At 41.7% G+C, this 14,481-nt stretch overlaps 1 protein-coding gene across 2 annotated transcripts; it reads right to left on the reverse strand.

The window, feature by feature from the left end:
• Positions 1–1,847: 1,847 nt before the first annotated feature.
• On the reverse strand, positions 1,848–14,170 carry LOC311064065 (interleukin-1 receptor type 1-like). Of its 2 annotated transcripts, XR_014602668.1 has the most exons (13): positions 14,080–14,170; positions 10,453–10,527; positions 9,662–9,911; positions 9,120–9,315; positions 8,342–8,516; positions 7,963–8,031; positions 7,557–7,704; positions 7,222–7,379; positions 6,123–6,266; positions 3,471–3,638; positions 2,918–3,321; positions 2,227–2,761; positions 1,848–2,042 (listed from the first exon to the last, which is right to left on the reverse strand). XR_014602668.1 is itself a non-coding variant. In XM_084083802.1 (12 exons), the coding sequence occupies exons 2-12, from the start codon at positions 10,523–10,525 to the stop codon at positions 2,453–2,455; spliced, it is 2,094 nt and encodes a 697-aa protein (XP_083939928.1). In that variant the 5' UTR covers positions 10,526–10,527; positions 14,080–14,170; the 3' UTR covers positions 1,848–2,452. The 2 variants fall into 2 exon arrangements, 1 of the variants encoding a protein (XP_083939928.1); XM_084083802.1 differs by having other exon boundaries at positions 1,848–2,761.
• Between the last annotated feature and the right edge of the window lie 311 nt (positions 14,171–14,481).

Genomic DNA, 14,481 nt, shown 5'->3' on the forward strand with positions numbered 1-14,481 from the left:
GGAATATGGAGACACACTCAGAACAAGTCCAAGAGCTCCATTTATTCATTTCATATTCATGTATAGGTGTGCATCTCAGATGGTAAACCTTTGTACAGCAAGTACAACAAACAGTTGGGTTAGAGAGGATATCATGGCAGTGACGACAGTGAGAGCTGTAGTCCATGAAAGGGTATAAAAGTGATTAGTGAATTAAAACCAGGAAATGTATTCCCTTACTCAAACTTTTTCAATTCATCCAGGTTCCGGACTACTACCACCTTGGCTTGCTCTGGGGACTGGCCATTCAATTTAATAAATACATACTTTACAATTTGCAGTCCAGGTTCCCTGGATCCTGCCTTTCTTTTTGAGGAATCTTGCTTTCCTAGCAATCTCACCATTTTTCTTTGTCAAGTGCTCATTCAGGTATACCTGGGATCCTTTAAGGTTTTTTCCCTGTCGCAACAGTTCCATCTTGTGCTTCCTGCTGAAGAACCTCAGGATGACAGATGGATTATCCATTTGGTTGACTCGTCTGGATTGCCCTTCCACATCTGTTTGCTTCCTGCAAGGCAGGGGATGACAAGCCTCAATCTTATTGTTGTTGCCAGACCCAAGGGGTCGGCCTACATGAGGCTTTGTAGCTGTTTTCTCCATACATGGGCATGCCCCCTTTGCCCTTAGGCCCCAGCCATAAAAGTCTGTCCCCCTTCTGTCCATACATGGACATGTTTTGTACCTTCTTTTCTCCATACATGGGCATGCCCCCTTTGCCCTTAGGCCCCAGCCATAAAAGTCTGTCCCCCTTCCGTCCATACATGGACATGTTTTGTACCTGTTTTCTCCATACATGGGCATGCCCCCTTTGCCCTTAGGCCCCAGCCATAAAAGTCTGTCCCCCTTCCGTCCATACATGGACATGTTTTGTATCTGTTTTCTCCATACATGGGCATGCCCCCTTTGCCCTTAGGCCCCAGCCATAAAAGTCTGTCCCCCTTTCGTCCATACATGGGCATACACAGGCTGACACGTCATGTGAAGTCCGGCTTATAAAAGTCTGTCCCCCTTTCGTCCATACATGGGCATAGACACAGGCTGACAACGTCATGTGAAGTCCGGCTTAGCTGTGACGTAGTGCTCTGATCTTAGTACTTATTCCGGGTCTGGCAGAACCAGGTCTCCTCAATCTTATTTTTGTCTATGATAATGTTCCTAGAGTGGAGAAACGCCACCACCTCCTCCTCCACTGTGACTCTCTCCTCCTCACTAGGCTCCATTTCATGTCCCATGGCCTGGGCAGCAGCCTTGGCATAGGTCTTTGGTTTAATGTTCAGTCCTGAGACAATAATATCATTAAGTCTCGAGTACTGCACTAGCTCATCAACCCTATTTTCCAGTGTGTCAATCCTGTCATTTTGTTCAGCATTCCGGGCTATCAGTTTTACCATCTCTATAACCAAGCTATTTATGACCTCTTGTTGATTAGATATTTTATCAATAGTATTTGAGAGTAGACTGATAGTCTCCTTCAATTCATTCATCTCCACATGGAGTTGTTTCAGAGTAATTGTAGCAGATCTACAGTATATGGTACTTATAGACAGCAGAGGGTTAGAAATTGCACAACCAGCCGGGTGCAGTACGTTAGTCCGACAGCGCAGCGCTCCGACGTTTCCAATACTAAACCCGAACCAAACCCGCACCCTAACCCTAACCGCACGCGGATGCCACATAGTCGGAGAAAAGGTCTGTCGGATTAACGCATGCCTCCCCAACCAGCCTACTCAGCTCTAGGCTAAAAACGAGCCACACTGAGCAAAGCAATCTTAAAAGTTAAGTATAGCTTATCTGGTGGTGACCTCCAGCTGAACAGGCCTTGACCTGGTTTGGTAGCTGTAGTGGAGGTAGCTTGGCTGGTCAGCTGGGCTTCTCCAAAGGTCTAGGCCTGCCCAGGTGGTAGCTGGAGTGGAGGTAGCGTTGCTGGTTAGCTGAGCTGCTCCAGAGGCCTGGCTTGGATGGTACTGTAGCTGGAGTGGAGGTTGCTTGGCTGGTTAGCTGAGCTGCTCCAGAGGCCTGGGCCTGGCTAGGAAGGTAGCTGGAGTGGAGGTCCCTTGGCTGGTTAGCTGAGCTGCTCCAGAGGCCTGGGCCTGGCCAGTATGGTGTCTAGCTGCCCTGGGTAGCTGGGCATCCACTTCTGCAAGGAACCAGGCCTGGCTTGTGGTAGTTGGCCTGGTGTTAGCTGACCTGCAGCACGCTCCCCTTTCAATCTGCAATTTCACTTTTGGTTGCAATTTTAAAGAACTGTAACTAAATAAAGAACCTAAAATCTACTGGTAACCTTTTGGTTAGATTTTTAGACAGATAGACAGACAGTTTCACAGCACAGCAGCACTGTCAGCCATCTTGGATCTCTGTCTCTTTATCATCAATTGAAGCTGAAACAACCGTTAGCCACATTATTATGACCCCATCACAAGGCCAACAGCAACATATTCTCTGGATGCCCGGCCCTTTCACCCCTCGCAGGCATGTGGTACCTAATCGTCTTCCAAAATCTGGAGGACGGTGACAGAGTCAAGGATGAAGCCTCCTGTCCTCCTTTCTCCTCATCGCCTCCCATTATCCCCTGCAAACGTGCCCCCCAGCCTCGAGAAAGCCTTGAAGTCTTCTGGTTCTTCCACCAGCACACAGCTCCTTGTTTCTTCCGCAGGTGACGTACCGACTCTGGGAAGAGGGCCAACTGGGCCGGGCTGACCTCTTCCATCTCCACCAAGACCACCTGCAGAATGACAAAACAAGGGAAGAAACAGTGAATGATGCACGGTGAGTGATGCTGATCAGATTTTGAGCTCTATTGAATTAAATAAATTGTACTGAAATAAAGAGATGCAAAGACAGATAGAGAGATAGAGACAGACAGACAGACAATATTTACCTTCAGGGATCCCTCCATCAGTGCTCTGTACATGGCAATGTCGTGTTCAAACTGCTGGCCAGGCCCTGGAATGTCTCCATCGTTGCAGGAATCTGAACTGGTACAGTTGTCACTGATGTTTATGTTGTGGTAACTGCTATGATCACTGCCGCTGTTGCCCTTGTGGCTGCTGCTGTCGTTGGTGTTACATTTGAGGTCACTGCTGTTACACTGTTTGTTGCTCTTATAACTGTCTGTGCTTTGACATGTGGGGCTCTTGCTGTCAGCCGTGTTACATTTATCATCACTACTGTTACACTGATTGTTATTGTCACTGTTGTTACAGCTGTTGAAGGTGGAGGCGGTGTAGAGCAGGAGGAGGCAGCGACTGGCCTGGATGTTCTCCTCCACCGAGTCCACAATGGCTGGAGATGGAAAGGAAAGCAATAGAGGAGAGAATTAGAGCCAGAATCACTTAATTCGGGAACACGCTAGTAGCTGACTGGATAGTGCGTTCATTCAACATTCAGCAACTTTGTGCAATATTATACGTTTGTTCCGTAAGATATCGTACCTTGTCCAGGCAGGCTGTCACGGCCAGCTATAAAAAGCTTGTAGCCACAGGTCCTCTCCAACACCTGAGGTAGTGTGTGGAGAGCAAACATCTCCACTTCTCCACCGGCTCCAGTCCCAAAGCACCGTGGGTACGCTATGTAGGCATCGTAGCGTTTACCATCAGACGCTAATAAAGAACAGAGAATATGTTAAACATATAATGTAAAGTATGATATACTGTACGTTAATCTAGGTTAAAAGATTCAATTACAATGTGAGTAAAATCGGATTTCCCTGTATCCAAATACCTCTCCCTTATGTGATAAGTGCAAGCAGGAGACCGACACACTTGCTCACCAGTTCTGGTTCTTCTCAAAACTAAACTCATTTCGGTCACTTATTTTCGATTACATTTCAAAGGCCTTGAATAAAAATATTGAGCCAGATCCACTACTAGCAATGTTTGGATCAGTGGCATTTAATCCCTCTATTAAGTCATTTGAGGGTCAAGCCATCTCCTTGTGCACACTGCTGGCCAATCGTTTAATTTAGCAACAATGGAAATCTAGCCCTCTGTTCCAGCAGTGGTTTAGAGACTTGGGCAATGTGCTACACATGGAGAGAATTCGGTATGCAATCAACAAACCTGAAAATATGGCAGCCTCTGTTGGATAGGTGGTCGATCTCCTGTGACGAGGTGGCCCCTCTAGTGCTTGAGAACAGTGTGGGTTAAGTTTTCTCTGTGCCTTTTCTTTATGTTCAATATATTGGACCAACAAGCATATCACATATGCTGTCATGTCATCTACTCTGATACTCTTTTGGCTGGTGTGTTGTTTTTGTTTTTTCCCTTTTCAATGTACCTTTTTGGGAGAGGGTTGGGTGGGGTCGTTTGTCTTGTGCGTTTGTTGTCTCCGTCCGTCCGTCTGCGTGTGTGTGCGTGTGCGTGTGCGTGTGTGTGTGTGAGCAGCTAAGCTGCACAGCTAAGCTGTGACAATCCTTCAATACAATTTTTGTTAAAATAGAAACAAGAGTGAACTATTAGTATCAGCAGTAACACATTGGCTGAGTGTGTAACACTTTGGCTGTGAGTGTGTGTGTGTGTGTGTGTGTGTGTGTGTGTGCGTGTGTTAGGGCATTCACCGAATAGTCGAATATTCGAATATCAAAGCCACTATTCGACGTTGTAAGCCGACGTCGAATAATCGCTATTATTTTTATTATTTTTATTGTCATTTTTTTGGATTTTTTTAAAGATTTTTTAGATTTTTCTTTTTTAGCAGGGGCTTCTCAACAGCAGACAAGCAGCTATGAGCTCTTGTGTTTGTAGTTCTCCTAATCCATTCATGGTTGATTGTTGTCAAATCATTTCGTAGGCCTATGTGACGTTGTGCCGTCACTCAAAGTGTAGTGGTGCGCTGAAACAGCAGCGCGCATGCCAGAAAGATGCCTTGTAACGACCGGACCGGGATGGAACTGTGGTTGTTGTTGAACATAATTGTAGATGGGATAGGCTTGGAAAATCATTTGACTTATTCCAAGTTAAATGAACTGAATTAATAAGTTCGCTACGTTTCTTTTCAACCAGAGCCGTGGTATCGCAGAGCAGAGCAGCAGCAACGCATGTTATGCTAGGCTTCGTCGTAGGAGAGTGTTGTAGCGAAAATAGCAGATCTACAAGCTCACAACGCGTTCATCCGTGAGGCAATGTGCAGTTGTACATCTGCTATGCCTGGACCAGAGCCTTCTATTAGAGAGTTGCGCCAATGAGGGGTCAGAAACAGCGTCGGTCACGTGGTTCATGTAGCTGGAAATAGTGACCGTCGACTTCAATGCATTCCATGAACTTCCGGTTTAGGGATTAGTCACTATTCGCCAATGTATGTGTATGTAGAAGACCTGGCCCGAAGAAGTGAACGGAGTTGGCGTAACTCTCTAATAGATGGCACTGGCCTGGACCAGCTGATTTGGGTTTAGACCAATCAGAACGCACAGCTGGCTTTCATTAGTTAACCCTTTAATCGCTGATTGTTTTCAAGGCTTGCAATACGGCATTTTAATGATAAAGGCTCGTTTGTATTGGATGAAAAAAATATTATATATCACCGTCGAATAATCGAATATTCGACTACTTTTAGGTCGAATAATTCGAATGCTAAAAATCACTATTCGTGAATGCCCTAGTGTGTGTGTGTGTGTGTGTGTGTGTGTGTGTGTGTTAGGGGTGGGACGATATTAGGCCCTCGATAACGATAATATCACGATATTCGATATATTGCGATATATATTGCGATATATTGCGATATCACGATATATTGCATGACATTTCACCAACGATATATCACGATAGTCCTTGTATTCAATTCATAAACACTTAAAATAGCACCAAATAGTTCAAAATCATCACAAATACAGAGTCGGAAAAACAACGTATCACAAACAAAAACAAAAAAAACTTCTTTTTTTTTAATATCGACTTTTTTCAGCAGTATATCGATTATTTATCGTGGGAGAAAGTATCACGATATATCAAGATATCGATATATCGTCCCACCTCTAGTGTATGTGTGTGTGTGTGTGTGTGTGTGTGTGTGTGTGCGTGCCTGCGTGCGTGCGTGCCTGCGTGCGTGCGCATGCTTCATTTTGATTACACAGCACTGTGACATCTTACCTGTGTTCTTGTAGAAAACAGGAAAAGCCCTTCTGAACCACAGCACAGTGTCGATCTTGAAAATATAGTAGAAGACAACACTGCTGATGAAGAAAACAGTGACACCTCCCAGCACCAATCCAATGGGCAGAAGTATGTTGGGATCTGAGGGAGGGGAAATTAAACACACACATACAATGTCACCAAGTTTCATATGCACAAGAGAAGGATGTTAGTGGTCAGAGAGTTTAAAACAGCATCATAATGGCCTTTCTCAGAACAGCTGTTAGGAAGCTAGATCTTTAATTATTCTGCTGATGACGACAAGTCGGCACCTTCGATCATTTAAACAGAGTGATCCAGCTTCCATTCCACACTCCTGCCCAACAGAGATGAGAGATAATTTTAGTATGTGGACTTCATGAAGAAGATCTTCAGTAGTGGGGTTGCCAGAACCAACCACCTCTAGATTTACACTTGTCTTTTTTGTATTTGGTTCTAACATGATGTCACACATTTTAGGAGAACCTGCATCTTTGAAGGATCCGTACATTGCTTACATCAAACTCAGCTGTGGTATAGTCTGAACTCTGACTCAAATGTTATATTTAAATTGATGCAATTTGTTCCATGTATGATGGTTGACAATCCCATTGTGCTAAAAATGGCGTGTTGCAGCTTTGATACGATAAAGCCTGGTAAACCATCCCGGTCACATTATTATGTGTCAGACCGGTTTCGACCCAAGCACTAGGTGGGCGTTTTGCGGAAACAAAAAAGTGGAAGTGCCATTTTCTCTCCAGGAGGGGCGCTAGCATGTTACATTAATTGCAGAATTTGAGCTTTTAAATGGTTATGTCCAATAACAAAATCTTGAAATATATAATTTAATTTTGTCAGTACTTTTGCTGTCATTATAGTTGTATGGCATAAGTATTTGTATTAGTTTCATATTTATAAGCAGGTGTTTTATATTTCTTTAATTCTACTTTGCAGTATCCAAGGTAAGCGAGGTAACCTTGGTAACAATTCCGTTATAAAGCCGCCACACAGGGGACAAGTTAGATGGGGCTTGTATTCCCTAGGTGAGTGTGTGAGAAAGAAAGAAAAGAGTTTGCACCTGCTGGCAGCAGAGTGAATTGGCTTCGATGATCACCGCCTCTGTCAGTGAAGACCTTGCAGGTGTAGTTCTTGTAGAAATCCTGCTCTGTCAGATGAGAGAACTTCAACAGGCGCTCCAACCACTCACCTTTCCTTGGAATCTCTTCTCTGGTTGAACTAATGTAGGAGAGAAGAGCATTGTGAACAGGAGAGGCTTTAATATTGTGGAATTTAGGAGGGAGAAAAAGTTATTTATGTCTTGTTTCTAAAGTTCAAAGGGGAATGGGCCACTGTATGTGCCCTTCAAAGAGGAGAATAAAGTCATGTTAAAGTCACAGTACAGACAGTACAAACCTTTGTGTTTCCATGTAAATGCGGTCAGAAGGTTTATCCGAGACTAGAGTGTCGGCGTCTTTGTCTTCGCTGGTAAACCATTCGACTTCCACATAGATTTTCCCCACACATTCCACGAACACCCGACACCGCTTAGTGAAGCTGGAGCCTAGACACACACACACACACACACACACACACACACACACACACACACACACACACACACACACACACACACACACACACACACACACACACACACACACACACACACACACACACACACACACACACACACACACAAAAGAGAGAGAACAAAAAATGCACCATGTTACATTGTGCACAATACCACAATTGTAAAATTGTTGTAATTTTGCTTATGTACAACTTACTTTATTTGTATTGATTGTTTTTTAATGCTCACCCCATTCGGCCTTGATAACCTCACTGGAACTGGATGGCTCATAGATTTCTGGAGCTAATTCATACTCCTCTGAAAGTAAAAGAGCAAATGTGATTGATTTGACTGTTTTGATTGTCTGATGTGTGTGCACTATACAGACACACTGTTTGTTCTCCATCTGACTTGACGGATGATGGCATATTGGCTCTCTCTGACTTTAGAACTACTTAACTATAGTCTTATCTCATTTCATCTTATCTCCTCTGATCTTATATTGATCAGCAGTGTACTATATGTGTAATGTGTACATAATATATCCTGCTGGATGCATATTCATTCAACGTTATCCTACAAAATGACCGCTCTCACCTCCAATTGGAGGGGTGGACTCTTTGCTCACCTTTAACTGAGGCAAGAATGGTCTCTGAGATGGAGACTGGGAACCCTGTGAGGTTAAAGGTCAAAGTGCACGTGTAGGCGTCATTATCCAGAGGTTTCACTCCTAGCTTGAGAGGTAGGGGAACATCACGGTAGGGGTACTTGCCTTGAACTCCATCCTCTATGGATGTGCAGTTCTGAAAAAAAAGAGAAAAAAAAATTATTACAGTGTGTGGCACCAAAGGGGCCAGCCATCTAGAACCGGGGTGGTCTGTATGTACTGTATGTACAGTATGTATGTTTGTCCACACAATGGTAGATTATCTGTTTGTCCCCACAAAAGAAGACTACTGTAATCACAGCGAACTATACAGCCACTTACTCTGTGTCTTGTTTTCATAAACTGAAAGGCTTGTTAACATGGTTTGTTTGTTTGTTTGTTTACACTGGATAATGTGTTTCTAGATGTTGTAGAAAAATCACACCCAGTGTGAAGAGAGTGGTGCCTTTGAAAGTGTGACTGGTTGCATCCGCAACAATCAGCAACAATATGTTGTCACGTGACACGTGACAACAAATTGTCACGTGTCACGTGAAGCTTGACCAATCAGCCGTGCTCAAACATACGGACGGACATACGGACACACGGACAAAGTCAAATGTAGGAGTGGTTGGCACCACTCAAAAATTTACACACAGTCAATGCTCAATCATAGTTCAGTTGTGACGGATAAATGCATGCAATTGTCTAAAATGCAAATGTCAGCATTTCATCATCTACAAGCCAAGCCATAACTCACCTTGTACCATTTGAGGGAGTAATCAAGCGAGTAACTCTCCAGTTTCTCTATGATGTTTTTCAGAGGGCAGGACAAGATGTTGTTCTTGACATGACTGATAAGTGTTTGGGTAGCAGTACGCGGTCTACCGCACTTTCCAGGGTCAGGCTTGTCTACGACCAGCTTTTCTTCCTGTCTGTAGCACTTTGAAGGAGTCCTATTCAAATACAAAGGAGAACATGTTATGCTTTTTCAGTGTTTTAATAGTTGGTGATTATTAACTTCACTGGGCTTTTTTTGACTGACGTCACAGGCACATGATGCTGAGGTTGGAGCCACATCGTTCTATGTGGATCCCGAGATCAACATGATTTTCTCCCCAATTTAGTCATTGCCATTTCCCCCAAGCAGTCCATGTCACTGTTAACCCTATACTATTGGTCTTGGGGACAACCACAAGTCGGCTTACAACGTTTTGTGGGCGTGCAAGACCATCGTAGGACAGATTATAAATTAGGCAATACACAGGCACTCCCTCTCGTTCCAGAATGAGACTGTAGTACCTCACAATGCAAGTATAGATTCCAGCATCCTCTAGGGTCACATTGAGGAACCAGAGTGTCTCCCCGCGCACCAGGATGCGTCCAGTCTCGTTGCCTAGTTGTCTGCCCGGTAGCAGGTGGTACCAGGTGACATTATAGGGGACGACTCGGAAGTTGAAGACACCTGGGGATACTAGTGTGCTGTTCAGCATGGCCACATCCCCAGGAACGGAAAACACCCGTTCAAACTGTAGCTTGTCAGTACAGTTCTCTGAAGAAAATAGGATGACAAAGAAAAATGCAATTCTCTAAACTGTATTTCAGCCAGAATAGTCAAGAGAGGAGTCCTGCTGTTGTATGGTTTTATCATGAAAAGGGAGCACACCACACATGCACATCACATCAGTTTTGTTTTTGTCTCAACATCAGAGGAAGGGACTAGAAGGCATCTGCTAAACGCTGCAGCTGTAATACTGATGCCCACAAGGGGTCATTGTGGAGCTGCTGTGTGCTTTTAGCCTCTGTAGGCAACACAAGCTGAAAGTTTGGTTCATATTTTCACATAATAATACTTGGTTCAAATATTTATATTTAATAGCAATGTCTTTCTTCATGCTTCACCACCACAACTATTGTAGAATTCTAGACACATACAACTCAATCTTTATTTATACACATAATAAACCTATAATAAAGACAATTAAGTATTATTGTATACACTATTTATTGTAATGTCTCTCTTGTTGTTTTCAGTCTTTTTCTCTTGTCTCCCTCTGTAATATGATTTGAGTAACTAACAGTACAATACTCACCTCCTAAAGCTGAGGAGCCTCCAACCAGACACAGGAGAAAGAGGACAGCTGCCAGTATCTGACTCACGCCCATGACTGAAAGACAGACAGGTAAACAAACACAGTCGTTACAACATACATTTACAACGTATTTAAAAGATAAGAGCAAACATTTAGAAGAATGACTGACAGCTTACTGGAAGACCACAGGGAAACACAAGGAAGGTACTGTACAGTAGGTGTCACTGTCTGGCCGTATAACAACCAGTGTTGCCATGTCTGCTTAAATGACTTTGGGCTTGTTTTTCTGTTGAGTTGCTTTCTGTAAGTCGCTTTATGTGCTTATCTAGGCTTGCTTCGTAATGTTGTTTAAACCAGTGGTTCTCAAACATTTTCATGCCAAGGACCCCCAGATTAATATGCATTTGTCCGCGGACCCCCATCTGAAAATATGTTGTGCCAGGGATCCCCATTCTAGATTTGTTTTGTTAAAATGTTTTGAAAATATTCCAAACATTTTAGGCAAATGTTTGAAAATAGCAAATCTACAAGCTACAAGACATTGTGAGCTCATAGATCTGCTATTCTCAAAACGCTGATCAATTTGCAGTGTGTGTGTGTGTGTGTGTGTGTGTGTGTGTGTGTGTGTGTGTGTGTGTGTGTGTGTGTGTGTGTGTGATCAGTCGCTTCTTTTGGGCTTGTTTTTGTAGACCTAGCTGCTTGTTTCTCCTGCAAGATCTGGCAACACTGGAGACAACATACTGGTTTTACTGGCCAGAAATGCAGACAGGCCATAACACATATGTTTTCCTCTTGTTTCAGCCAGCATTCCTGAACACAGTTTACTGACGTAAACCTACTGGACACTCTCTCTCTCTCTCTCTCTCACACACACACACACACACACACACACACACACACACACACACACACACACACACACACACACAGTAAAGTTGCTGACCTATAATTTATTATCAGAATGTTGGTATGTTGCATGCAGTGGTGGAGAGTAATAGCTACATCTTTGGAGTACTGACTACCTTTACTTAAGTATTTACTTTTTCTTTTATAATTCCCTATAGTGTACTTCTACTCCACTACATCTCAGAGGCAAACATTGTACTTTTGTCATTTTTGACAGCTTTACTATAGTTATGGTGCATATTTACATGTAGATTATTAATATAAAACATACAATAACTGATAAATGTTGGTAGTTTCAGCTACCCAGCAGCAAAGTCATTCAAATCAGCCCCACCTTTACCAGTTGCAACATCAAAGTGATGAGCACATCAATGCATTACTAATTACAATCCAATAATATGATTGTGAAATGGGCCATTCTGTAAGTATATGTTAATGCCAATTTTGAATACTATTACTTGTATTAGATTATTTCTACATTTTGGAATGGCTACTTTTACTTAAGTAAAACAAAAATCTGTTTACGTCTTCCTCCTACTTGTCAATAACAAATTCATACTCTTACTATAGGCTTTATCATGTTCATTGATCTTTCTGGTCAAGATGGTATAGATAGCTTATCTAGTTAGGGTTTCTCTGCGGTGAGCTACTGCGTAAACGAACGGTATGACCTTTACCAGAACGCAGATGCAATCACATGTGATGGAAACCAAGATGAGAAGCGTGCAATAGGAAATTCATCTGGTTTCAAGTCTCTCTATGCTACAACAGGAAGACTTTAGGGTGAAGCTATATAGATAGAGATACAGCAAATGAGTGGTGGTGATGGAAAGATTCTTGTGATTCAGAGGACTAGGGTAAATTCTCTCTCTCTCTCTCTCTCTCTCTCTCTCTCTCTCTCTCTCTCTCTCTCTCTCTCTCTCTCTCTCTCTCTCTCTCTCTCTCTCTCTCTCTCTCTCTCTCTCTCTCTCTCTCTCTCTCTCTCTCTCATTGCATTAAAAGATGATGCATATGTAGGCATTATGCATGTTATAGGAATTTATGCTTTACTTGATTTTCTTTTTTAAATAACAACATACAATACCTCTTGATGTACTAATTATCCATTCTGCACAAAATGTATAAATTAACAGCAACAACAGAGTTACAAAGAAAACTTCTCAGATTATTATTATTATTTTTCTAAACAACTAAAACTGACTACATACCTAATAGACAGGGCAAAACCTATAACAATTCGATAAAAGGGTGTACCAAACTTGATTGATTCTTATGTGTTTTATTATTAATTAATGAGATAATTAGCATATTTGCTGCAATATACTGATTATCTCATTAATTATGCGCAATACAAACATTTACTCGGCAGAAATGGATTATACGGGAAAAAACATAAGAATCAACTGAGAAAAGTTTGGTAAACCCTTTTATCAAATTGTTATAGGGTTTTCCCTGTTATTTCCACCCATATGTCAAATATTATTAGACCCTCCAGAAAAATGCATAATTATGCGGGGGTAACGTTTTTTCAAAAAGGCCGCATCGCATAATATGCGATTCGCATCGCATATTTCCGCATATTTCGCAACTTTTAACATATTTCGCATTTTTCACAACTTTTCGCATATCGCATATTGCCGCATATTTCGCAACTTCCCGCAATTTCACCGCATAAAATTGCAAAACAAAACGCATATTTCGTCGCAGAATCAAGGATTTTAGCCCGCATAATCAAGAGTTTTAGTCCGCATAATCAAGGATTTTTGTTTAATTATGCACAATACAAAAATGTACATGGCAGCAATGGATTCTACAGGAAAAAACAGATAAGAATCAACTGAGAAAAGTTTGGTAAACCCTTTTATCAAACTGGTATAGGGTTTTCCCTGTTATTTTTGCCCATGTGGCAAATTATTTGCCACATGGGAAATTATAACAGGGAAAACCCTATAACAATTAATTAGATAATCAGTATATTGCAGCAAATATGCTAATTATCTCATTAATTATGCACAATACAAAAATGTATACAGCAGAAATGGATTCTACGGGAAAAAACACATAAGAATCAACTGAGAAAAGTTTGGTACACCCTTTTATCGAATTGTTATAGGTTTTGCCAAGTCTATAAGAAAAGATAAACCTGTTCCCCGGAAGGATATTTAGGTGTCATTGCGGCAACAAAAAAGAAAGAGAAAAAATAAAATAAGTTAGCCTAAATAAATAGAATTGTTAAACTTAGATTCTGGCACTAACAAACCCACAATTGGTCACTGAATGAATATCCACAAATATATAAAATGTATATGGCTATCAATAAATATATATAGGTACAGTCTACCCATGAATATATATGGGTACAGTATATCAATAAATGTATATGGCTACAGTCTATCAATACATACTGTATACCATATTGCTATAGTCTATCAATACATATACCATATGGCTACAGTCTATCAATACATATAGCAGTCTATCAATATATATATATGGCTGCTGTCTATCAATAAATATACTGTATAATGCTGCAGTCTATCAACATATTTAAAGTATATCAACAGTTCAATGAATAATAACTGTTAGCTCTGAAAACTGAAAAAACTCTGAAAGACACTCAGATCAGATCTGTCTGTCAAGTCAGAGTTTACAACAATTTAAGGAACACTTCTTTCACAGAGGCACTGTTCTGAAAATAGAAGATCTTGAGGAAAAACTCACCTCAGGGAGAACGGACACCTGCACTGTGGAGACAGAAAGCAAGAATGAGGAAGGATGTGAGCGTTTCCTCGAGAGATGAAGGTTGTGATCGTCTAAGATGTTTAGTGTAGAGTGAGGGGCCTATTACAGAGCCCTGGGGGACTCCGGTCAAAGGTTTATTAAGTGGTTAAACATATTAATTTCTTCGCTATTTGTATATTGTTCAGAATGCAAGCTAGATGCCCCAAATAAAAAACATAATCACAACTAAGAGATAAAACATAGAAACATAAACTGAACACACATTTAAATCAAACAATGGAGAGAGCTGTAGATTGAATGACAGCACAACAGCACAACACATAAATAAAATAACAATTACAGCCTCTTTAATTTACCTTAATTGTGGTAGCCCTAATCTAT

Source organism: Gymnoscopelus microlampas (genome assembly GCF_963454915.1).
Source record: "Gymnoscopelus microlampas genome assembly, chromosome: 17".
Taxonomy (NCBI): Eukaryota; Metazoa; Chordata; class Actinopteri; order Myctophiformes; family Myctophidae; genus Gymnoscopelus; species Gymnoscopelus microlampas.